Below are 27,375 nucleotides of genomic sequence, written 5' to 3' on the forward strand. Positions count from 1 at the left end.
ATTTGTTTAGCACACAGCTTCTAAAACATGTAGCTCGTCCTCCTTATCGTCAGGCTAACAAATGTAACGTTCTTGATAATTATATGTCCCAAAGTAGTCTTTGTTGTCTCTCATGAAGTCTTGTAGTGTTGCTGTTGTTGAAGGGAAAAGCAAACGTTGTGATGCGTCTGTTAAAATAATGCACCGCCATATGGTTAAAATAAACAAAATACGTAAATATGAAATGTTATGAATGTTACTACATTTCATATATACTTACAGCATGCATATAAAACGATGATGGTGTTCAGTGGATGTCTTTTAGGTCGCTTTATAGGCTGATTAGGGCAACTCCCTTTCACTCCATTGTTAGCTGACTTTTGCTAGCCTTTATTTACGACTTAGAATGCATAAGAAAATGAAAACACGTGTTCTTGTCTTACAAAAGGATTGTAAATGATAGGCAAAATTCCCTAAAAAGTGCAGTTCCCCTTTAACATTGAGAAACATTCCGCTGCACAGTTCACCATGTCCAAAAAGGAGTAGGACAGGGCTATTCAAGATACTGTAGATTGTTTTAGGGACCACATTTTCAGAAAGCTAAGGACCAGGGGCCCGGACTTCTGCCTTTACTGTTAAACCTATTTTGTGTTTACCTGAGAACCATCGTCCTCTGCAGTGTACATTTGATTGATGTCTATTTATTAAGACATTCTGGGAAAAAAATAAATAGCTTTGTCTAAACAAATGGAACACGCTGCTTTTTTTAAAGTACTTACTGCAAAAGTCTGATAGTCAATTTTACGAGTTAAACGTTTTTTTTATTAAGATATATCTGTAACCACAATGGTGTAATTAAAATAGACACTCGAGAGATAACATAATACGTTGAGGAGCAGGAGCTAATGAAGAGAACTACGATCATTTGTGAATAACACTGAGATACAAAAGGTGATTTAAAAAGGGATTAATTGAAAAACATTAAGGCAGAAAGAAAAAGTAAACATTTGAGAACGATACATACTGTAGAGCAGAGCTTCTCCAAGTCCGGACTCTGGTCTGGCATGTAAATACAGATCCAATCGGGACAAGGAATGGCTATTGGCACAATAAAAATGGAAAACATACAAATGCCTGTTTCAAAAAAAACAATGGCTATTTTTATGGAATTTTTGTGACATCAAATACATTAATTGTATAAATACAACTGATAATTAATACATACATGTATGAATGAGAAATAATCTAGAACAGGGGTGCTCATTACGTCGATCGCGAGCTACCGGTCGATCTCGGAGGGTGTGTCAGTCGATCACCAGCCAGGCATTAAAAAAATAGTCCTAAAAATGAGCGATCATAAATCTTCACTATGACGTCACTTTCATCACTTGATTGACATTCACGGCACCCGAGGGTCTTCTGAGATGATGCTGGCTGCTGCCAGCTCATTAAAATGACCGCCTGGAAGGCGAGAAACACTTTATTTCAACAGACTCTGGCGCCTTACCTGTCGTCAAAACTCCAAAGACCGACTGCACAGTTGCACAGTTGCGCTAACAAAACGAGTCTCAGAAAGCTGGCGTGCACAAGCTAGCAAGCTACGGAGTTTGCCGACAATGTATTTCTTGTAAAGTGTATACAAAGGAGTACGGAAGCTGGATAAATAAAATGCCAAAAACCAACCACTTTCATGTGGTATTGGACAGAAAGGAGGACTTTTTTTCTCCTCCATTCGAAAATGCGGACGTTTTTAGCACCACTGTCTGATTCTAATCAGTGCAAGTCATCAGAATCAGGTAATACACCAACTTATATTCTTGTCTTCATGAAAGAAAGGAATCTACAGGTAAAAGCCAGTAAATTAGAATATTTTGAAAAACTTGATTTATTTGAGTAATTGCATTCAAAAGGTGTAACTTGTACATTATATTTATTCATTGCACACAGACTGATGCATTCAAATGTTTATTTCATTTAATTTTGATGATTTGAAGTGGCAACAAATGAAAATCCAAAATTCCGTGTGTCACAAAATTAGAATATTGTGTAAGGCTAATACAAAAAAGGGATTTTTAGAAATGTTGGCCAACTGAAAAGTATGAAAATGAAAAATATGAGCATGTACAATACTCAATACTTGGTTGGAGCTCCTTTTGCCTCAATTACTGCGTTAATGCGGCGTGGCATGGAGTCGATGAGTTTCTGGCACTGCTCAGGTGTTATGAGAGCCCAGGTTGCTCTGATAGTGGCCTTCAACTCTTCTGCGTTTTTGGGTCTGGCATTCTGCATCTTCCTTTTCACAATACCCCACAGATTTTCTATGGGGCTAAGGTCAGGGGAGTTGGCGGGCCAATTTAGAACAGAAATACCATGGTCCGTAAACCAGGCACGGGTAGATTTTGCGCTGTGTGCAGGCGCCAAGTCCTGTTGGAACTTGAAATCTCCATCTCCATAGAGCAGGTCAGCAGCAGGAAGCATGAAGTGCTCTAAAACTTGCTGGTAGACGGCTGCGTTGACCCTGGATCTCAGGAAACAGAGTGGACCGACACCAGCTGGACTGCTGCTGAATGGTCCAAAGTCATGTTTTCTGACGAAAGCAAATTTTGCATTTCCTTTGGAAATCGAGGTCCCAGAGTCTGGAGAGGCACAGGATCCACGTTGCCTGAAGTCTAGTGTAAAGTTTCCACCATCAGTGATGGTTTGGGGTGCCATGTCATCTGCTGGTGTCGGTCCACTCTGTTTCCTGAGATCCAGGGTCAACGCAGCCGTCTACCAGCAAGTTTTAGAGCACTTCATGCTTCCTGCTGCTGACCTGCTCTATGGAGATGGAGATTTCAAGTTCCAACAGGACTTGGCGCCTGCACACAGCGCAAAATCTACCCGTGCCTGGTTTACGGACCATGGTATTTCTGTTCTAAATTGGCCCGCCAACTCCCCTGACCTTAGCCCCATAGAAAATCTGTGGGGTATTGTGAAAAGGAAGATGCAGAATGCCAGACCCAAAAACGCAGAAGAGTTGAAGGCCACTATCAGAGCAACCTGGGCTCTCATAACACCTGAGCAGTGCCAGAAACTCATCGACTCCATGCCACGCCGCATTAACGCAGTAATTGAGGCAAAAGGAGCTCCAACCAAGTATTGAGTATTGTACATGCTCATATTTTTCATTTTCATACTTTTCAGTTGGCCAACATTTCTAAAAATCCCTTTTTTGTATTAGCCTTAAGTAATATTCTAATTTTGTGACACACGGAATTTTGGATTTTTATTTGTTGCCACTTCAAATCATCAAAATTAAATGAAATAAACATTTGAATGCATCAGTCTGTGTGCAATGAATAAATATAATGTACAAGTTACACCTTTTGAATGCAATTACTGAAATAAATCAAGTTTTTCAAAATATTCTAATTTACTGGCTTTTACCTGTATATGTGTTAAACATGCCTGTATTATCTTTAAACACCTTTAACTTATTAACAATATTAACTATATGTGTTAAACATGCTTGTATTATCTTTAAACACCTTTAACTTGTTAATAATATTAACTATATGTATTAAACATGCTTGTATTATCATTAAACACCTTTAACTTGTTAACAATATTATTTATATGTATTAAACATGCTTGCATTATCTTTAAACACCTTTAACTTGTTAACAATATTAACTATATGTATTAAACATACTTGTATTATCATTAAACACCTTTAATTTATTAACAATATTAACTATATGTATTAAACATTCTTGTGTTATCATTAAACACCTTTAATTTATTAACAATATTAACTATGTGTTAAACATGATTGCATTATCATTAAGCACCTTTAATTTATTAACAATATTAACTATATGTGTTAAACATGCTTGCATTACCATTAAACACCTTTAACTTGTTAACAAAAACATATATTTCATAAATAAGTAAATATAAATTATATATATGAATGAGGTAGATCCCCACGACTTGATCAATTGAAAAGTAGCTCGCCTGCAGAAAAAGTGTGAGCACCCCTGATCTAGAATAATGATATAAAATATAATAATCCACAACAATTTGTCATAATTTTTGCGCAAAAGAAAACATTGAGAAAATGCAAAAAAAAAATGTGCTCGTATTGCAATGTTGATGCTCATGATTCGTGAATGCAACCTCACTCTCCGTAACCGTCATCGCTGCGTAATGAGGAAGTGCAGGAGACGAATTAAGCCTCGAATTAAAAGTTAAGTTAAAGTACCAATGATTGTCACACACACACATGAGGTGTGGCGAAATTATTCTCTGCATTTGACCCAATACCCTTGATCACCCCCTGGGAGGTGAGGGGAGAAGTGAGCAACAGCGGCGGCCGCGCCCGGGAATCATTTTTGGTGATTCAACCCCCAATTCCAACCCTTAATGCTGAGTGCCAAGCAGGGAGGTAATGGGTCCCATTTTTATAGTCTTTGGTATGACTCGACCGGGGTTTGAACTCACAACCTACCGATCTCAGGGCGTACACTCTAACCCAGGGGTGCTCACACTTTTTCTGCAGGCGAGCTACTTTTCAATTGATCAAGTCGTGGGGATCTACCTCATTCATATATATCATTTATATTTACTTATTTATGAAATATATGTTTTTGTTAATAAGTTAAAGGTGTTTAATGATAATGCAAGCATGTTTAACACATATAGTTAATATTGTTAAAAAATTAAAGGTGTTTAATGATAATACAAGTATGTTTAATACATATAGTTAATATTGTTAACAAGTTAAAGGTGGTTAAAGATAATGCAAGTATGTTTAACACATATAGTTAATATTGTTAACAACTTAAAGGTGGTTAAAGATAATACAAGCATGTTTAACACATATAGTTAATATTGTTAATAAGTTAAAGGTGTTTAAAGATAATACAAGCATGTTTAACACATAGTTAATATTGTTAACAAGTTAAAGGTGTTTAATGATAATACAAGCATGTTTTAACACATATAGTTAATATTGTTAACAAGTTAAAGGTGTTTAATGATAATACAAGCATGTTTTAACACATATAGTTAATATTGTTAACAAGTTAAAGGTGTTTAATGATAATACAAGCATGTTTAACACATATAGTTAATATTGTTAATAAGTTAAAGGTGTTTAAAGATAATACAAGCATGTTTAACACATATAGTTAATATTGTTAACAAGTTAAAGGTGTTTAAAGATAATACAAGCATGTTTAACACATATAGTTAATATTGTTAACAACTTAAAGGTGGTTAAAGATAACACAAGCATGTTTAACACATATAGATTCCTTTCTTTCATGAAGACAAGAATGTAAGTTGGTGTATTACCTGATTCTGATGACTTGCATTGATAGGAATCAGACAGTGGTGCTGATAACGTCCGCATTTTCGAATGGAGGAGAAAAAAAGTCCTCCTTTCTGTCCAATACCACATGAAAGTGGTTGGTTTTTGGCATCTTATTTGTCCAGCTTCCGTACTCCTTTGTATACACTTTACAAGAAATACATTGTCGGCAAACTCCGTAGCTTGCTAGCTTGTGCACGCCAGCTTTCTGAGACTCTTATTTTGTTAGCGCAACTGTGCAGTCGGTCTTTGGAGTTTTGACGACAGGTACGGCGCCAGAGTCTGTTGAAATAAAGTGTTTCTCGCCTTCCTGTCGGTAATTTTAATGAGCTGGCAGCAGCCAGCGTCATCTCAGAAGACCGTCGGGTGCCATGAATGTCAATCAAGTGACGAAAGTGACGTCATAGTGAAGATTTATGATCGCTCATTTTTAGGACTATTTTTTTAATGCCTGGCTGGTGATCGACTGACACACCCTCCGCGATCGACCGGTAGCTCGCGATCGACGTAATGAGCACCCCTGCTCTAACCTCTAGGCCACTGTACACAATAGACAAACAATAACAGTTATTGTTGTTGTCGTACTTTTTGCATGTTGTTTTAACATCGTTGGGGAAAGCTCAATATACGTTACATTAAGCTGCAAATTCTCCATCCCGCAATTGAAGCGCGAACGTGGACTTTTGAGAAATAAGTTGGAGAACCCCCGCAGCAGAACTGTATCAGAAACACTCGGCCGTGATGTCCAAGGCAGGCAGAAAACAAGACGCAGGCGAGAGCGAGAGAAACGGCTTGTTGATTAAAGCCAGCAGCTTCAATAATGCAAATGTAATTACTTGGACCGGCTTGCTTTTGTACCTCCTCGCCAAATTAAGGCTGCCGTGCAAAAGTGTGGGGGGTGGGGGTCGGACTTAAGGCAGAACACGGGGCTGAATTACAAAAGGAGAATGGGCTTGTGATTCAGATAAATACATGGAGTGCGCTCGATAAATTAGCAGGTTGAGTAAATAGCTCCTGGGAATGTATTATCTTATTTTGAAACCACTCATCCAAATCCACTCAGGTCACAAAACGCTCGGGAGTCAGTGTTGCCATGGCGACACTGGTCAGCTTCGACTCCCTGGCACGGTTAAATAGCACGTCTACCGGTACTTGCATTTGTACGCCAGCTTTTCTTACCGTCACTCACACACCAATGGGACAAAAAAAAATCCTTAAATAGAGAGCAAAGACAGAAAATATACACGAGCGTGTTTCTGCCCAAGGAGCCTGCAGCGGCGGGCTCATGGGGGAGACGAGGCGCACACACCTTCGTTCTGCTGAGCCTGAAGGACAACTGGAGCTGTTTATTACTAAATCCCTCCTCCCTCCCCTGCTTCCTTCTCTCTCCTCTCCTCATTTTCTCTTGCCATCACTCTCCGGTTGTTGGATGCTTTGCCACATCAGCTGTTCTACCCTCCACGCCAAAATGACCCCTCAAGGAAACTTAATCCTGCGTCTCGTTGGTGTGTGCGTGTGTTTTGTACGTGCTCGCCCACAGAATGCTTACGGCCCGTTCTCGCGTGCACATTCTGCAGTTTCAACCAACCGACACTGCCCTCTCCCATAGTCACCTAAAATATATTGCGAGTTTATTACCGTATTTTCCGCACTATAAGGCGCACCGGATTATTAGCCGCACCTTCAATGAATTACATATTTCATAACTTTGTCCACCAATAAGCCGCCCCGGATTATAAGCCGCGCCTACGCTGCGCTAAAGGGAATGTCAAAAAAACAGTCAGATAGTTCAGTCAAACTTTAATAATATATTGAAAACCAGCGTTCTAACAACTCTGTCCCAAAATGTACGCAAATGTGCAATCACAAACATAGTAAAATTCAAAATGGTGTACAGCAATAGCAACATAATGTTGCTCGAACGTTAATGTCACAACACACAAAATAAACACCTTCTGAAGTTATTCTTCATTCGTAAATCCTTCGAATTCTTCGTCTTCGGTGTCCGAATTGAAAAGTTGCGCAAGCGTGGGATCCAAAATGGCCGGTTCCGTCTCGTCGAAGTAATCGGAGTCAGTGTCGCTGTTGTTGTCCAGTAGTTCTGTGAATCCTGCCTTCCGGAAAGCTCGGACCACAGTTGTGACCGAAATATCTGCCCAGGCATTTACGATCCACTGGCAAATGTTGGCGTATGTCGTCCGGCGCTGTCTGCCCGTCTTAGTGAAGGTGTGTTCGCCTTCGGAGCTGTGTGAAAAAAGCCACCCGGCCTCTTCGCGTAAACTTCCCTTAACCACTCGCTCATCTTTTCTTCATCCATCCATCCCTTCGAGTTAGCTTTTATGATGACGCCGGCTGGAAAGGTCTCTTTTGGCAAGGTCTTCCTTTTGAATATCACCATGGGTGGAAGTTAGCATGGCAAGCTAGAACCACAGTGAAGGATGACTTCTCATTCCCTGTGGTGCGAATATTCACCGTACGTGCTCCCGTTCCACAGTGCGGTTCACAGGAATATCAGTTGCTGTGAAATACGGTAGTAATCCGTGTGCGGATGGAGAGATTGCGTCTTTTTATGAACCGGATCCTTGTCGCTTAGTAGGAGCCATTTTGTGGTCTTTACAGATGTAAACAGGAAATGAAACGTACGGTGATATCCGCGCGTTTTTTCTTCTTCTTCCGGGGGCGGGTGGTTGCTTACAGTAGAAGAAGAAGCGCTTCCTGTTCTATGGGGGCGGGTGCTTTCCTTGGCGGTTGCTTGCGTAGAAGAAGAAGCGCTTCCTGTTCTACCGGGAAAAAAGATGGCGGCTGTTTACCGTAGTTGCGAGATCGAAACTTTATGAAAATGAATCGTAATAAAGCGCACCGGGTTATAAGGCGCACTGTCAGCTTTTGAGAAAATGTGTGGTTTTTAGGTGCGCCTTATAGTGCGGAAAATACGGTAGCTTTTTGTGAAGGTAGTAAATGCACACATGGCTTTCATTCCATTTTTTTTTTTTTTTTTTTTTACTGCGACCCAAAATCACAATTAGCCATCCTGTTTGTCTTCAAGGCCTCAGACTGCCCAAGTGTTGAAACAGGTCCGTAATGGCCGCTGCTCTTTCCCCGCTACAAATAAACCATTAGATGATAATGTGTCGGGACGTGCCAGTTGGCTGGAAAAACACCAAGGAGTCATTTTCGCAGGGTTGTCCTCAAATTTACTGGGAAACACGACCAATATTCCTATTATGGAATCCTGCTGGATTGATTGAGCCCGAGCGTTGGCTGCAGACACTTTTTATACGGTAGATAAAATATTGTGTCAAACATTAGACACAGACAAACTCACAGTGTCATGTTAAAAATCAGTAATAAAAGACTAAGACCAGTGAATATTGTCACACTGACTGACTGATAACAATCATCAGTCAGTCTGTCCTCATATACACAGTGACTGACTGATGATTGTGTGAGAGGAGTGACTGACTGATGATTGTGTGAGAGGAGTGACTGACTGATAGTTGTGTGACAATATTCACTGGTCTTATTTTTTAGTTTGATATCAGCAGGATATTTCTGTATAACAGAGGAGTGACTGACTAATGATTGTGTGACTATATATGTATATATAAATATATATATATTAGAGATGCGCGGATAGGCAATTATTTCATCCGCAACCGCGTCAGAAAGTCGTCAACCATCCGCCATCCACCCGATGTAACGTTTGATCAGAACTTCACCCGCCCACCATCCGCCCGTTGTTATATATCTAATATTAATAAAAAAATTTAAAAAAAGGGTGAAAACTACGCGAATTGCACCTTGTGCAGACAAGATTTTTCGATCGGACACGGAGGAATTAGCGATGTAAAAGACCACGTTGGGACAAAAAAACACAAGTCTAATGCCGTTGCTAGCGATACAAGTGGAAAACTTTCAACGTTTTTCGTCGCCCAAACAGATTCTTTGGATGTGATAAATGCCGAAGTTTTATTTACGGAGGCAATAATTGAGCATGGACTTCCAATCGCACTGGCTGATCACATGGGACAGTTAATAATGTAATGCAACCTTTAAAAATCATTACGCGGTGATCGCGATCCCAAAAATAAACTTTTCTTGCATGATAATGTCCAGAAAAATTCGCTTTATATTACTATAGAGTCCTTTTAACGAATGAGTTTGATGGTTTATCACAAACCTTAAATGAAAGAAGTCCTTTGTTCTCCTGCACCATGCATGCGCTTTGGCCTTGCTTCGTGTTTGGTGCGCAATCCTGTCGGCTGTATTTCACAGCACGACATACTGTTAAAAGTGTTTATACTATTTATGCTTTCAAGTCCAAGTTGAAGAAATCTTGTTAAATGTTGACAGCATAACTACCAAAATACAGAAGTATGTCCTTAATATTTTTGCAGTGCTATTTCTGTTGAAAAGTTCAAATGATTACATTAGAGATGTGATGTGCCACTTTTCAAGTGTCTGATGGCTTAAATTAATTTTCATTAATTTTTCATATTTTGAATTCTTTTGAAAGGCTTACAAAAAAACTACATTTGAATTGTAATTCCATGCTATTGACAGGACTATTAATTTTAATGAAGTTAGCTTACCATGTTTACAGTATGATAATTGTGATAGAAATGTGAATTTTAGGCACAGAATATTTTTTACAATTGAACAAGGCAGTAGATTATACAAGCTTGGACAGAAAGTTAATAATGACACCAATTTTTTTTTTTATGGAATTGTTTAGTACTGTTTTACCATTTGTTTACTGTAAAACGTGTTTATACTGTTTATACTTTCAATTAACAAATTGAAGTCTTGTGAAAGGTTGACAGGATAACTGGCATTAACTGTCAAAATAATTTCAAACTATTGAAGTTATCTTACAGAATAAACATGTCAATCAACCCATATGATTTTTGCTGTAATATTTTTGTTTTGAAAAGTCACTGTGACTGATAGAAAAGTGATGGTTTTAGCAACATTTTAACCTGTCTGAATGCTAATAATCATTGTGCGTCTGGGGGCGAAGCCCTGAAACCTCCACCAGGACTTTGTCCTGGACCTACCGGGGCCTGCGGCCCTTGGACCCTGGCTACTAGGTTTTTCTGATTTAAAAGTTGGCAGGTATGGTGAGGTTATAAAGCTTTTGCCTGTTAAAGAAAGGAGACTGATCCAATGCACAGACATTCGCGTGCCACGCTGTCACGACCCAGACGCACACCAGTGCGCAATCATATGGGAGCCGCGCTGAGCGCACCTCCAAGCGCGTCTCGCTGCCGGCGACGGCCAGATATGGGCCCACGCTCCAACGCCATCCATTTTCAGGGCTAGTTGATTCGGCAGGTGGGTTGTTACACACTCCTTAGCGGGTTCCGACTTCCATGGCCACCGTCCTCTCTATATCAACCAGGGTGAGCCCCACCCCTTTCATGAGCGCACTACGCGTGGAGTGACCCCTGTTACGCGCCCCCGGCAACAGGGGTGGCAAGCAGGTAAGCTGCGCGGGCGGAGCGCGCGGAGTGACCCATGTTACGAGCCCCCGGCCACGGGGGTGGCGGGCAGGTAAGCTGCTTACCTGCTGCGCGTGACGCCGGCCGCGGCGAAAGCGGACGAGGCGGGGTGTCGGTGCGGTGGGCGCGGTAGTGACCCTGGACGTGCGTCGGGCCCTTCTCGCGGATCGCCTCAGCTACGGCTCCCGGTGGGGCCCTCTCGGGGGAAGGGGCCTCGGTCCCGGACCCCGGCGAGGCGTCCCTTCTCCGCTCCGTAAAAGTGTCCATCTCTTTTCTTTTTTTTTCTTCTGTTGTGGCATATGCTGCAGGTGCCTGCTCGTTTTTCGTATGTGGGTAACAACATTTAACTATGTATATATATTTCCGGATTGGTTTAACTGCCACCCGCAAAAAAAAAACAACAAAAAAAAATTAATCCGCCCGACCCGACCCGCGAGCGGATAAAATCTTAGTTTTTTTAATTTCATCCGCCCGATCCGCGGATAATCCGCGGACTCCGCGGTTGTGTCCGCAAACCGCGCATCTCTAATATATATACACACACGAGTGACGTGCGGTGAGGTTCATGGCTGGTGAGGCACTGACTTCATCACAGTCAGATTTACAAACATATGAACCCTAAAGAGTATCTTATTCACCATTTGATTGGCAGCAGTTAACGGGTTATGTTTAAAAGCTCATACCAGCATTCTTCCCTGCTTGGCACTCAGCATCAAGGCTTGGAAGTCACTGCTGCTGCCCACTGCTCCCCTCACCTCCCAGGGGGTGATCAAGGGGATGGGTCAAATGCAGAGGACAAATGTCACCACACCTAGTGTGTGTGTGACAATCATTGGGACTTTAACTTAACTTTAACTTTACACATACAAACTGTAGCACACAAAAAAATCACATTTAATTAAAAAAAACGTTATTATGGTCTTACCTTTCTTTACTTATAAGTGCGGGAACAGTGGTGTTCGTGTTGGAGGAGTTGTGAATGAATGAAATATGAAATCCGTGCTGCAGTCTGCAGGTGTACCTAATGTTGTGTCCCTGCAGTCGTTCACGCTCCTCCGGCGCGAGTATTGTTGTTTTTGCACTTTTTGGCTTCTTGTTAAGTGACTTTTTTTGGGTGGATTCAGTCTTGCACGTGGAGGGTTTGGGTGTGGGCTTTGGTTGGTGTGGCGCTCCCGTCGGGGGGGTGCGTTCTGCGGCGGGGGGTGCATTAACCGGCACCAGGAGGCGGGATTACGCGAGCCTCGGCCAGTGCGTCTTCGCAGCAGTTTTATGATTGCTCAGCACAATAAATACTTTACACACATACAGTTGTTGACAAAATACACTGTACATTATATACCTCAGCTAACTAAACTATGGAAATGTATAATATAGTTCATATAGCAACACGGTCTCACTGCACAGCAGGCCAGGAGTTAGCCGAGTCATTGCGCAATCCATGTTGCGGCACTGAGTGACGTGCCTCAACTGGCTGCTGATCACCGCACCGTCTCTTCTCAGTATTTGAACGGCAAATGTGAAAATTCCGCGATTTTGAATAAAAATAATCTAAAACTGGTGAAGTTAAATGGAAAATAACTTTATAGTATAATCACATATAACAATTTAATAGATTTTTTTTCTTTTTACATTTTTTTTCTTTCCATGATGGCAGGTGAGGCCCCACCTCACCTGCCTCTAGTGACCGCACGTCACTGATACACACACACTAGAGATGCGCGGATAGGCAATTATTTCATCCGCAACCGCATCAGAAAGTCGTCAACCATCCGCAATCCACCCGATCTAACATTTGATCAGAACCGCACCCGCCCGTTGTTATATATCTAATATAGACGATGCAAGGCATTAGTGAGGTTATAAAGCTTTTGCCTGTTAAAGAAAGGAGACTGATCCAATGCAGCACAGACATTTGCGTGCCACGCTGTCACGACCCAGACGCACACCAGTGCGCAATCATATGGGAGCCGCGCTGAGCGCACCTCCAAGCGCGTCTCGCTGCCGGCGACGGCCGGGTATATGGGCCCGACGCTCCAGCGCCATCCATTTTCAGGGCTAGTTGATTCGGCAGGTGGGTTGTTACACACTCCTTAGCGGGTTCCAACTTCCATGGCCACCGTCCTAGCTGCTGTCTATATCAACCAGGGTGAGCCCCACCCCTTTCGTGAGCGCACTGCGCGCGGAGTGACCCCTGTTACGCGCCCCCGGCAACAGGGGTGGCGGGCAGGTAAGCTGCGCGGGCGGAGCGCGCGGAGTGACCCCTGTTACGAGCCCCCGGCCACGGGGGTGGCGGGCAGGTAAGCTGCTTACCTGCTGCGCGTGACGCCGGCCGCGGCAAAGGCGGACGAGGCGGGGTGTCGATGCGGTGGGCGCGGTGGTGACCCTGGACGTGCGTCGGGCCCTTCTCGCGGATCGCCTCAGTTACGGCTCCCGGTGGGGCCCTCTCGGGGGAAGGGGCCTCGGTCCCGGACCCCGGCGAGGCGTCCCTTCTCCGCTCCGTAAAAGTGTCCATCTCTTTTTGTTTTTTTCTTCTGTTGTGGCATATGCTGCAGGTGCCTGCTCGTTTTTCGTATGTGGGTAACAACATTTAACTATGTATATATATTTCCGAATTGGTTTAACTGCCACCCGCCTGAATCTATTTAAAATCTAATTTTTTTTTATTTCAACCACCCGACCCGACCCGCGGATAAAATCTAATTTTTTTAAATTTCATCCGCCCGATCCGCGGATAATCCGCGGACTCCGCGGTTGTGCCCGCAAACCGCGCATCTCTAACACACACACATCGGCCACACACCAACCCGAGTAAAAATAATTGCCATGGTCTGACCCAGCCAGCCGGCAAAACCCCGCAAAAAGAGGCATCCAAAACCGTGTGCAAGCTCACGCCAAAAAGCATAAACCTCATAATTTGACACTATGACATTGGTTAACAGGGGTATCCATCATTGTAACATGTATACGTCAGAAAAGATGACATTCATCATAGGTCCCCTTTAAACACAACAAAACAAACATGTAATCAAGCTTTTCTTGACACAAATTTTCTCACAAAAACATGTCTTAAAAAGGGTCAATATGTTATTTGAACTTGAATCACTACATTGTGAATGCAACCAAATGAGACGTTTTGTCTTGAATACGGTTTCCAAAAACGGTTCTTGAGAAAGAGTCTTGTATTCAGTTCAATACAGTATTTTAACGACAGAGGCTTGAGCCCTGCTGACTGATACCCAATTGTCTTCCCAGGACAACTACACTTTTGCACAGCCGGGCATCCAGAGGAAAGTCAAGGCCTTGGAGGAGCTGGTCAGCAGGATTGACGGTCAGTGTTAAACATTATCTGTGTATTCTGTAAAAGCTGTTTACGGAGCAATGCCAGAGGACAGTCCTTACAAACTGCAGACTGGTAGAAAATTGACACTTTCAAATGCTTTTTTAGACTATGAGGCGCACTTTCAATCCTCTCATTTTCTCAAACATCGACAGTGTGCCTTAAAACCCGGCGCGCTTAATGTACAGATTCATTCTGATTGTGCTTACTGACCTCGAAGCAATTTTATTTGGTACATTGTGCAATGATAAGTGTGACCAGTAGATGGCAGTCACACATAAGAGATACATGTGGGCTGCCTTTTCAATAGATGACTTGTCTCTAGCAAGTACATGTTAGCAAGCAAGCCCAACACTTTGGAGGGTGCATTGAGAATATAGAACATTACACACAGCGTTAAAAAATCTGTCAAAAATGTTTTAGTACGACTTTGGTAAGCTACAAAGCCGCACCGCTTGATGGAACGCGGAGCATTACGGCTACTGTAGTCAGACGTGCTGTGTTTCAACATACTGGTAGTATTATGGTGAGTTTGAGTTTTTTCTAATCGGCATTTTGTTTTGACTTTTTATGCAAAACCAACTGTTCTTATTTAAAGGCCTGCTGAAACCCACTACTACCGACCACGCAGTCTGATAGTTTATATATCAATGATGAAATCTTAACATTGCAACACATGCCAATACGGCCGGGTTAGCTTACTAAAGTGCAATTTTAAATTTCGCGCAAAATATCCTGCTGAAAACGTCTCGGTATGATGACGCCTGCGCGTGACGTCACGGATTGTAGAGGACATTTTGGGACAGCATGGTGGCCAGCTATTAAGTCGTCTGTTTTCATCGCAAAATTCCACAAAATTCTGGACATCTGTGTTGGTGAATCTTTTGCAATTTGTTCAATGAACAATGGAGACAGCAAAGAAGAAAGCTGTAGGTGGGAAGCGGTGTATTGCGGCAGGTGTTGTGCCGGATAACACAGCCGGTGTTTCATTGTTTACATTCCCGGAAGATGACAGTCAAGCTTTACCATTGGCCTGTGGAGAACTGGGACAACAGAGACTCTTACCAGGAGGACTTTGAGTTGAATGCGCAGACGCGGTACCGTGAGTACGCATGCAGCTGCGGCTTCCAAACGTTTGATCGCTTGTCCGTACGTGCGTGCCGCTATGTGCATGTCACGTATGTAACGTTGGGGACTTTGGGGAAATATATGTGCTGTATGAACTTTGGGGAGGTGAACGGTACTTTGGGCTGTGGGATTGAGTGTGTTGTGCAGGTGTTTGAGTTGTATTGGCGGGTTATATGGACAGGAGGGGGGAGGTGTTTGTTATGCGGGATTAATTTGTGGCATATTGAATATAAGCCTGGTTGTGTTGTGGCTAATAGAGTATACAGGTAAAAGCCAGTAAATTAGAATATTTTGAAAAACTTGATTTATTTCAGTAATTGCATTCAAAAGGTGTAACTTGTACATTATATTTATTCATTGCACACAGACTGATGCATTCAAATGTTTATTTCATTTAATTTTGATGATTTGAAGTGGCAACAAATGAAAATCCAAAATTCCGTGTGTCACAAAATTAGAATATTACTTAAGGCTAATACAAAAAAGGGATTTTTAGAAATGTTGGCCAACTGAAAAGTATGAAAATGAAAAATATGAGCATGTACAATACTCAATACTTGGTTGGAGCTCCTTTTGCCTCAATTACTGCGTTAATGCGGCGTGGCATGGAGTCGATGAGTTTCTGGCACTGCTCAGGTGTTATGAGAGCCCAGGTTGCTCTGATAGTGGCCTTCAACTCTTCTGCGTTTTTGGGTCTGGCATTCTGCATCTTCCTTTTCACAATACCCCACAGATTTTCTATGGGGCTAAGGTCAGGGGAGTTGGCGGGCCAATTTAGAACAGAAATACCATGGTCCGTAAACCAGGCACGGGTAGATTTTGCGCTGTGTGCAGGCGCCAAGTCCTGTTGGAACTTGAAATCTCCATCTCCATAGAGCAGGTCAGCAGCAGGAAGCATGAAGTGCTCTAAAACTTGCTGGTAGACGGCTGCGTTGACCCTGGATCTCAGGAAACAGAGTGGACCGACACCAGCAGATGACATGGCACCCCAAACCATCACTGATGGTGGAAACTTTACACTAGACTTCAGGCAACGTGGATCCTGTGCCTCTCCTGTCTTCCTCCAGACTCTGGGACCTCGATTTCCAAAGGAAATGCAAAATTTGCATGGTTGGGTGATGGTTTGGGGTGCCATGTCATCTGCTGGTGTCGGTCCACTCTGTTTCCTGAGATCCAGGGTCAACGCAGCCGTCTACCAGCAAGTTTTAGAGCACTTCATGCTTCCTGCTGCTGACCTGCTCTATGGAGATGGAGATTTCAAGTTCCAACAGGACTTGGCGCCTGCACACAGCGCAAAATCTACCCGTGCCTGGTTTACGGACCATGGTATTTCTGTTCTAAATTGGCCCGCCAACTCCCCTGACCTTAGCCCCATAGAAAATCTGTGGGGTATTGTGAAAAGGAAGATGCAGAATGCCAGACCCAAAAACGCAGAAGAGTTGAAGGCCACTATCAGAGCAACTTGGGCTCTCATAACACCTGAGCAGTGCCAGAAACTCATCGACTCCATGCCACGCCGCATTAACGCAGTAATTGAGGCAAAAGGAGATCCAACCAAGTATTGAGTATTGTACATGCTCATATTTTTCATTTTCATACTTTTCAGTTGGCCAACATTTGTAAAAATCCCTTTTTTGTATTAGCCTTAAGTAATATTCTAATTTTGTGACACACGGAATTTTGGATTTTCATTTGTTGCCACTTCAAATCATCAAAATTAAATGAAATAAACATTTGAATGCATCAGTCTGTGTGCAATGAATAAATATAATGTACAAGTTACACCTTTTGAATGCAATTACTGAAATAAATCAAGTTTTTCAAAATATTCTAATTTACTGGCTTTTACCTGTATATTCAAAGTGGGTTATTTCTAAAGAGGTCGAGTACCAATCATGGACATACATGTTTGCAGTTCGCCTGAAACACTGTAGTAAAGACACTGTAGGCCCTCGATGTAATTCCTGTCTTTGCAGTCGCCCTTGGTCACGTCCCCACATTGCTCGATGCACTGCATCAAACAAAGGTCTCATTGAAGCATGCCTTTCTGTAATGGTCCTGCTCTTGGACAACCTTGGTGACGTCCCTCCGTGCTCTCGCTCTCTTTGTCGGTACACCGCTTAATTTTCCTTACCTCAAGTGTGTGTGATTATGTGAGCCTTACCAACGTGTGTGTGTGTGCGCCAGTGTTAATGAAAACCGACTGTTTGCATTGAGACTGTTGAGTGTGGTTTCATAAGGAAATAAATGAAGATAAAGCAGAACTTGCAACACACACCGCCACTGGCAAAGGCTTTAAAAATATGACTGGGCATGTTTCACTGTGTCTTACTCCATAAGTGCCCTGTCATCACAGCCGGGGCAGAGCCATTTTCTACCTCGCTGCTTTGACATTACACCCCTAATGAGATCACAGATAGCCTTTATCTCGTGTTACACGGTCGCTTTTTGCTTTCGCCGCCGCAGCCGTCTCGTCCCAAATTACTTATCAGCACCTATCAAATGTGAGGGTTATAGAGAGTCATAATAAACTCTGTATGGAAATGTAGAACTTTTTGATGCTGCAATCACTGGAGCTCAGCTGCAGCGTAGATAACATTTATTGTGAAATAAGGCTGGGCGATAAAATGAAATGTATATTGCGATAAACACCTAAAAAGGGTGCACAAAACAATCGTATCACATCCAATTTTTGTTCATCCAGATTCTAAATTAATTCATAATTTTATATATATATATATACCGTATTTTCCGCACCATAAGCCGCCCTGGGTTATAAGCCGCGCCTTCAATGAACGGCATATTTCAAAACTTTGTCCACCTATAAGCCGCCCCGTGTTATAAGCCGCATCTAACTGCGCTAAAGGAATGTCAAAAAAACAGTCAGATAGGTCAGTCAAACTTTAATAATATATTAAAAACCAGCGTGATGTGGGCGCGCATGGAGTCGTATATCAACATGGACGGAGCTGCGTGAAAAAAGCCACCCGGCCTCTTCGCGTAAACTTACCTTAACCACTCGCTCATCTTTTCTTCATCCATCCATCCCTTCGAGTTAGCTTTTATGATGACGCCGGCTGGAAAGGTCTCTTTTGGCAAGGTCTTCCTTTTGAATATCACCATGGGTGGAAGTTTCTGGCCATTAGCATGGCAAGCTAGAACCACAGTGAAGGATGACTTCTCATTCCCTGTGGTGCGAATATTCACCGTACGTGCTCCCGTTGTATCCACAGTGCGGTTCACAGGAACATCAAAAGTCAGTGGAACCTCGTCCATGTTGATAATGTTCTCTGGCCGGATCTTTTTTTCAGCTATCTTGTTTTTACAATATGCACGGAAAGTAGCCAGCTTTTCTTGAAAGTCTTTAGGCAGTTGCTGTGAAATAGTAGTCCGTGTGCGGATGGAGAGATTGCGTCTTTTCATGAACCGGAAACCTGTCGCTTAGTAGGAGCCATTTTGTGGTCTTTACAGATGTAAACACACAAAGGAAATGAAACGTAATATCCGCGCGCTTCTTCTTCTTCTATGGGGGCGGGTGGTTGCTTACAGTAGAAGAAGAAGCGCTTCCTGTTTTATGGGGGCGGGTGCTTACCTTGGCGGTTGCTTGCGTAGAAGAAGAAGCACTTCCTCTTCTACGGGGAAAAAAGATGGCGGCTGTTTACCGTAGTTGCGAGACCGAAACTTTATGAAAATGAATCTTAATATTAATCCATATATAAAGCGCACCGGGTTATAAGCCGCACTGTCAGCTTTTGAGTAAATTTGTGGTTTTTAGGTGCGGCTAATAGTGCGGAAAATACGGTATAGATATATATATATATATATATATATATATATATATATATATATATATATATATATATACCGTATATATATACCGTATTTTTCGGACTATAAGTCGCAGTTTTTTTCGTAGTTTGGCCGGGCTCCATTGCGACTTATATATGTTTTTTTCCTTCTTTATTATGCATTTTCGGCAGGTGCGACTTATACTCCGGTGCGACTTATACTGCAAAAAATACGGTATATATATATATATATATATATATATATATATATATATATATATATATATATATATATATATATATATATATATATATATATATATATATATATGTATATATACATACATACATACATACATACATACATACATACATACATATATATATATAATATATATATATATATATATAAAACAATAATTGTAAAAATATATCCATCCATTTTCTACCGCTTGTCCCTTACGGGATTGTGGAGGGTGCTAGATCCTATCCCAGTATGTTTATTTATTTATTTTTAATTATAATACATAAATTTTTTTATAATTTTTTAGGCCAAATCCATGCAACCAGAAGAAGCTTTTCTAATCTGCAGCCTGTTTTGAAAAAGTTTCATAACAATATTATACTAATTAATACATTACGAGAATCAGTTTAAAACGAGAACTATTCTTATAACAAATCGTCACCCCAGGAATCTGAATCGATCGAATTGTTATGTGCTCAAATATTTATACCCCGACTATTGTAAATTCCGGACTTTATAAACCGCTACTTTTTTTCCTAACCTCTGAACCCTGCGGCTTATAGAACATGCAGCTAATCTCTGGGTTGTTTTTTTTTCCGCTAATGACCATAATATTTTTACTAAACCAAAGCAGAAAACAAAAGTGGAAAGAATTGGTGTGTTATGATTTGTGCTATGGCACCATCTTTTGGACGAGTTCGCTCACTGCAAGTATTGCGGGTTGAAAATGTACTTCCTGTTTTTAATGCCTTAAACCGGAAGTAAAACCGTCCATAGCATTTCTGCTCAAAAAGAGTCTACATTCATCCCTCCGTTTGTACAATTCAGACTTACTAAACCGTCCCATGTGTGATGTCTGTAGGAGTGTTTTCCTGCATATTTGTACACGCTACTGTAATGTAAATAAGCTAGCATCGTTAGCAGTAGCAAGTGTGCTAATACATTGTCTGTGTTAGTATTATTAACTTTCTTTTTGTATTGTTTCAGTTTCAGAAATTCCTCAGTAAATTCACCAAAAAGGCACAGTGGAGTCTGTTCCGCAGCTAGTGGGTCCATGACGATTACTTCTGTTTTGTTTGTTTAGCCATTTTACTGCCGTGTTACAGACACCGTTTGGAAACAATTAAGACATATAAATAAATATTTATAAAATCTTTTTGTGTAAATAACTCATTTCACAAGCTATATATCTGCAGCTTGTAGTCCAATCCGGCTATATTATGGATTTTATTTTCTTTTTCTAAAATGTATTGACTGCGGCTCTTTAGTCCCGGAAAATCTGGTAATCATAATTTTAAAAAATGCGTTCAATAAAATGCACAATACTTTTTTTTTCTTCGTTGGAAGAAACTGGAAGTTGCGAAGCAAGGTTGGTTGCCCTCGCTCTCTGGTAACGGAGCAAAGCAGGAAGTGATCACTGAGCAATGGGAGTGACTCGCTACGAGCCAATCACGTAACAGTATCAACTGTCATGTTTGGTTGCGTCATCTTGTCTTCTCTCGGTTGATTCTTTGTATGGAGTGAGAAAAGAAAGTAAAACTGAATAAATTCCGGATGCAACTGGAAAGTCACCTCAACAGTATGGAACTTATACAGGTAAAAGCCAGTAAATTAGAATATTTTGAAAAACTTGATTTATTTCAGTAATTGCATTCAAAAGGTGTAACTTGTACATTATATTTATTCATTGCACACAGACTGATGCATTCAAATGTTTATTTCATTTAATTTTGATGATTTGAAGTGGCAACAAATGAAAATCCAAAATTCCGTGTGTCACAAAATTAGAATATTACTTAAGGCTAATACAAAAAAGGGATTTTTAGAAATGTTGGCCAACTGAAAAGTATGAAAATGAAAAATATGAGCATGTACAATACTCAATACTTGGTTGGAGCTCCTTTTGCCTCAATTACTGCGTTAATGCGGCGTGGCATGGAGTCGATGAGTTTCTGGCACTGCTCAGGTGTTATGAGAGCCCAGGTTGCTCTGATAGTGGCCTTCAACTCTTCTGCGTTTTTGGGTCTGGCATTCTGCATCTTCCTTTTCACAATACCCCACAGATTTTCTATGGGGCTAAGGTCAGGGGAGTTGGCGGGCCAATTTAGAACAGAAATACCATGGTCCGTAAACCAGGCACGGGTAGATTTTGCGCTGTGTGCAGGCCCCAAGTCCTGTTGGAACTTGAAATCTCCATCTCCATAGAGCAGGTCAGCAGCAGGAAGCATGAAGTGCTCTAAAACTTGCTGGTAGACGGCTGCGTTGACCCTGGATCTCAGGAAACAGAGTGGACCGACACCAGCAGATGACATGGCACCCCAAACCATCACCCAACCATGCAAATTTTGCATTTCCTTTGGAAATCGAGGTCCCAGAGTCTGGAGGAAGACAGGAGAGGCACAGGATCCACGTTGCCTGAAGTCTAGTGTAAAGTTTCCACCATCAGTGATGGTTTGGGGTGCCATGTCATCTGCTGGTGTCGGTCCACTCTGTTTCCTGAGATCCAGGGTCAACGCAGCCGTCTACCAGCAAGTTTTAGAGCACTTCATGCTTCCTGCTGCTGACCTGCTCTATGGAGATGGAGATTTCAAGTTCCAACAGGACTTGGCGCCTGCACACAGCGCAAAATCTACCCGTGCCTGGTTTACGGACCATGGTATTTCTGTTCTAAATTGGCCCGCCAACTCCCCTGACCTTAGCCCCATAGAAAATCTGTGGGGTATTGTGAAAAGGAAGATGCAGAATGCCAGACCCAAAAACGCAGAAGAGTTGAAGGCCACTATCAGAGCAACCTGGGCTCTCATAACACCTGAGCAGTGCCAGAAACTCATCGACTCCATGCCACGCCACATTAACGCAGTAATTGAGGCAAAAGGAGCTCCAACCAAGTATTGAGTATTGTACATGCTCATATTTTTCATTTTCATACTTTTCAGTTGGCCAACATTTCTAAAAATCCCTTTTTTGTATTAGCCTTAAGTAATATTCTAATTTTGTGACACACGGAATTTTGGATTTTCATTTGTTGCCACTTCAAATCATCAAAATTCAATGAAATAAACATTTGAATGCATCAGTCTGTGTGCAATGAATAAATATAATGTACAAGTTACACCTTTTGAATGCAATTACTGAAATAAATCAAGTTTTTCAAAATATTCTAATTTACTGGCTTTTACCTGTATATACAGATCGTATTCTGACCAGTGTGGTCTATAAATGATGCAAGGCGCTCGTCCCCACCAAGACTGGTAATATCACTCCACCTTCGCTGCACTCACCCTTTAGAGCACAGCCCTAACTTCCTGGCATTAAACCTGCAGAAAATAGTTCTTCTCAGCTTTCTCTATGTTTACACTTTCACACTTTGTACTATTTTCTTACATTTCATTAAGCATTTCTTACGTTTACGTTGTTTGAGTGTTTTCCATGCTTGTGTTGACATTTCATTTCCTTTCTGCCTTGATAGCTGAGGGGATTATAATCAGAGGAAGGTTACATTTTACATAAAAACATTACATTTAATATATTTTTCCCCTGGTGTTTATTTTTAATGGGTCATAAAAAGAATAAATAATTATCAATATCCCTGGGGGTAAAGTTTGACTCAGATTTTAAATTCGAAAAACAAATCAGCAGCGTCGTTCAAAAAAGCTTTTATCAATTACGCCAAATAGCGAAAGTGAAACCGCTTCTATCAAGACATGATCTTGAGAAATTAATCCACGCTTTTATCTCGACTCGTCTTGATTATTGTAATGCCCTGTATGTTGGCATTAGCCAGGCCTCCCTCGCCCGCCTGCAGCTCGTGCAGAACTCTGCTGCTCGTCTGCTAACACAGACCCGCAGACGTGAGCACATCACCCCTATTTTAGCGTCCCTTCACTGGCTCCCTGTGCGTTACCGAATACATTTTAAACTCCTTTTATTTGTTTTTAAATGTCTAAACAACCTCGCGCCAACCTATCTCTCCGACCTCCTTCAGCCTTACTGCCCCACCCGATCCTTAAGATCAGCCGATCAGCTGCTGTTGACGGTCCCTGACACAAGGCTGAAGCTTAGAGGTGACAGAGCTTTCGCCGTTGCTGCTCCCAAGCTCTGGAACGACCTACCCCTGAGTGTTAGACAAGCCTCCTCTCTTCCTGTTTTTAAATCTCTCTTAAAAACATACTTTTATTCCATGGCTTTTAACACTGAGTGATATCCATCCTGCAATGGCGCCCCATAATACACCTGCTGTGATCCTGTTTTTATGTTTTTATTAATTCTATTTTAATTATTTATTTTTATCGTGTTCTGTTTGTGTTGTGTTGTGTTTGCTCGGTACTCGTTTTATCTTTTAACCTGCTCATTGTACAGCACTTTGGCTACCCCTGTGGTAAATTTTAAATGTGCTCTATAAATAAAGTTGATTTGATTTGATTTGATATCGACCGATATACAACACTTATATCATAATACAGTTTTCAGCCATATCGCCCAGCCCTATTGTGAATATTGTAGTGGTCTCTCTTGGGTGTTGGAGCTTCAGAGGCAAGAGAGACACAGGAAGGACGTATAAAGCATAACATCTTGACCTCAGCTCACGGTTTGATTTAATTAATGTTTACAGTCCTGGGTCAGCATGTTGCTGATCTGTCCCTCTCTCATTTTCTTTGCCACTTTTTGGAATAACGATCCACGGTACACTTGAGTTCGGCGAGCTTTAGTACCCTAAACAGGCATATGCTTCCACTGTAGACTGGCTGAACATCGCACAGATCGGTACTCTGTCGGTACCGTTTACAACCTACTATAAATTGACTTACCATGGGATGAAACCAAAATGCAAATAAAGAGACCTAATAGGTAATTAAAAAGTGAAAATATCATCTCATCTTTACAGATTTACAGGAGATTAATGAGCAAGTTTAGTGGCTGTTGAAACCACAAGGTGGGGATCATTAGCTTTTAAGACGACGCCATGTGTGTCATAAAATAGTCAACAACTGGTTGTGTGTGCACAGGAAGATCTCGACACACTTCCAGACAGTATTTGGAAGACAATGTGATCAATGTTGCATTCATTGCTTCTCTCTCATGATTATTCCACATGTAATTACTGATCCAAACTCCTGTTTCGTCTTGTCGGGCGCCGAGCACACGCGGGGCCGTACCTGCTCAGAAGACAAGCCACTTTGTCGGCGTGGGTAAAATGCTTCTCTGATCTCTTTATCGCTCTGCCTCTCTTATCTCTGTGTATTTTGTCGCACGCAAGTGCATTAGCACGACTTTATTAACATGCAAATTGCCCAAAGGTGAATTTAGTTATGCAAATGTGCGAGCAGGCTGTGACAACCTGTGCCGTGCGCTTACATCCGTGTTAAATGGCTGGTAGTCGAGGTCGTGTACTGCATGATGAAGACTTTTTAAAACATGAAAATGTCTGTACCCACACGCTGATTTACTAGCCGAAAAAAAAAGAAGATTAGATTTGTTTGCTTAGAGTTTTTTATGTTATTTCCAGAGGTGGGACCAAGTCATTGTTTTGCAAGTCACAAGTAAGTCTCAAGTCTTTGCCCTCAAGTCCGAGTCAAGTCCCGAGTCAAGACAGGCAAGCCCCGAGTCAAGTCCAAAGTCAAGACTGGAAAGTCTCAAGTCAAGTCCTAAGTCCTGCATTTTGAGTTTCGAGTCCTTTCAAGTCCTTTTAACCACAGACTAATATATTAACACAGATTGTGTATGCTTTTCAAACGCTGTATTTATTTATTAAAACAAGTGCATTTTAAATTGCAGGAAAGAAAATTGTGCTGACATTGCACTTTATAATAGCACTATTAACCAGTCATTTTAAACATTAACTCATTCCTTTACAGAACAAACACATTAAAAAATAAAGTGCAAATGTACTTATTTGTACAAAAGTGTTAACATTGAAAAAACATGACATATACGTGAACATAACAAAAAAGTTGTACTTTTTATATGTCAGGGCCCTATGCTGCATTGCATTTGCAAAAGACCAAATTAGCCAAGAGTCTGTCAGTCATTTGTGCACGATGGGGGCATAGTATTTATTTTACCTTTATTTTACTATTTTTGTCTTTTTTTAGGTGGCTAAAATACGCGGTGCTGCTGACCGCCGTCTAACATTACGTGTGATATATTGACTAACGTAACCCTGCTTAAAAAAAATCACTGAACAAAAAGTATGAATAAGGTAGTGAACTGCAACAGATTCCCGTGTTTGCAATAACGTTATAACGTTAGCAGTGAGTTTACAGCCTCACTGATTTAACTACACAGCAAATAAAAGTCACGTTACTTAGCCAATAAACGTTATCTTACATTCAAAACTTACCGTTCTTTGTGCAACTTCAAATGCCGGACGAAGTTGGAAGTTGTTGCCTCTCCATCAGTCATTTTCGAACCGCATGTGTTGCATACTGCAAACCGTTTTGTGTTGACCACCTCGTAATTTTTATACCCAAACGAAATTATTTTAGGTATCATTTTTTGTTCACTGGCGTGTGGTTTGGACATGTCTTCTTCGTTGGTTGTCCTGCAATTTGATTGGATGAATGCTGTGTGATGAAAACAAAGTAGATCTAATTTGATTGGCTGTTGTACTGAGACCACACCAGCTGACACACGCAACGCTGATAGACAAGTACACAATGAAAAATACGGAGCGCTCCCGAATAACTTTTTCATCTTTGGGTTTTGGGGAAAGTAGCAAGTCATGTCAAGTCATGTCAATTCAAAAGGCTCAAGTCCAAGTGAAGTCACAAGTCATTGATGTTAAAGTCGAAGTCGAGTTGCAAGTCTTTTTACATTTTGTCAAGTCGAGTCTAAAGTCATCAAATTCATGACTCGAGTCTGACTCGAGTCCAAGTCATGTGACTCGAGTCCACACCTCTGGTTATTTCATTCATCGATATGTTCAGTTTTTCTTCCAATAATCACAAAACTTGTTTGAACTGGCGCTGCCATACGATGACCTGTGCGAAGTTGGCCCCTCCTATTATTGCAAATATTAAAAATAACACTGCCTTTTGTTTGTGTCACGTTTGTGTTGTGAGATTTTTTTTGGACCGTTTTGGTTTTTAAGTTACATTTTCTGACGAGTGACATCATACAGCACCCCTCATCTACCTTGTCAAAAATCACCACGAACTTGTCCCATACTTTTTAATAACATCGGGTTGATGATTAACTACAATCTTCCATCAAATAGACAAACAGCTCTAATACATTTCTATATTACTTCAATCTCAATCAATCAATCAATCTTTATTTATATAGCCCTAAATCACAAGTGTCTCAAAGGGCTGCACAAGCCACAACGACATCCTCGGTACAAAGCCCACATACGGGCAAGGAAAAACTCACCCCAGTGGGACGTCGATGTGAATGACTATGAGAAACCTTGGAGAGGACCGCATATGTGGGTAACCCCCCCCCGCCCCCCCCCCCTCTAGGGGAGACCGAAAGCAATGGATGTCGAGTGGGTCTGACATAATATTGTGAGAGTCCAGTCCATAGTGGATCCAACATAATAGTAAGAGTCCAGTCCATAGTGAGGCCAGCAGGAAACCATCCCGAGCGGAGACGGGTCAGCAACGTAGAGATGTTCCCAGCCGATGCACAGGCGAGCGGTCCACCCCAGGTCCCGACTCTGGACAGCCAGCACTTCATCCATGGCCACCGGACCTGTGTCCCCCCCCCCCCCCCCCCCCAAGGAAAAGGGGAGCAGAGGGGAAAAGAAAAGAAACGGCAGATCAACTGGTCTAACAGGGGGGCTATTTAAAGGCTAGAGTATACAAATGAGTTTAAAAAAAAAAAAGTTTATTTTTATTTTTTATTAATTAAATTCTACCCAAATATTTTATAAAGTCAATACAAATAAAAGCAACAAGAGAAGTATCCAACACTTCTCTTTTCTAAAGTAAATCTGCAGCAGTTATGATCATCTACATCAACAATATGATTTGCCTGAGTGGTAGGACAGGACACATGAAAAAAAAAAGATATATATTATTGATTTTTTTTAATCAAAAAGAATC

The 27,375-nt window shown here is 41.6% G+C and overlaps 1 protein-coding gene across 5 annotated transcripts in view; it reads left to right on the forward strand.

The window, feature by feature from the left end:
- Window positions 1–27,375, forward strand: part of tbc1d22a (TBC1 domain family, member 22a) — a 397,563-nt gene that overhangs the window by 242,333 nt on the left and 127,855 nt on the right. For all 5 annotated transcript variants that reach the window (XM_061959781.1, XM_061959784.1, XM_061959783.1 and 2 more), the window contains one exon: window positions 14,086–14,161. In XM_061959781.1, the coding sequence (XP_061815765.1) occupies window positions 14,086–14,161 (76 nt within the window). The remainder of the gene's footprint in view (window positions 1–14,085; window positions 14,162–27,375) is intronic.

This window comes from Nerophis lumbriciformis, linkage group LG05, assembly GCF_033978685.3.
Source record: "Nerophis lumbriciformis linkage group LG05, RoL_Nlum_v2.1, whole genome shotgun sequence".
NCBI lineage: Eukaryota > Metazoa > Chordata > Actinopteri > Syngnathiformes > Syngnathidae > Nerophis > Nerophis lumbriciformis.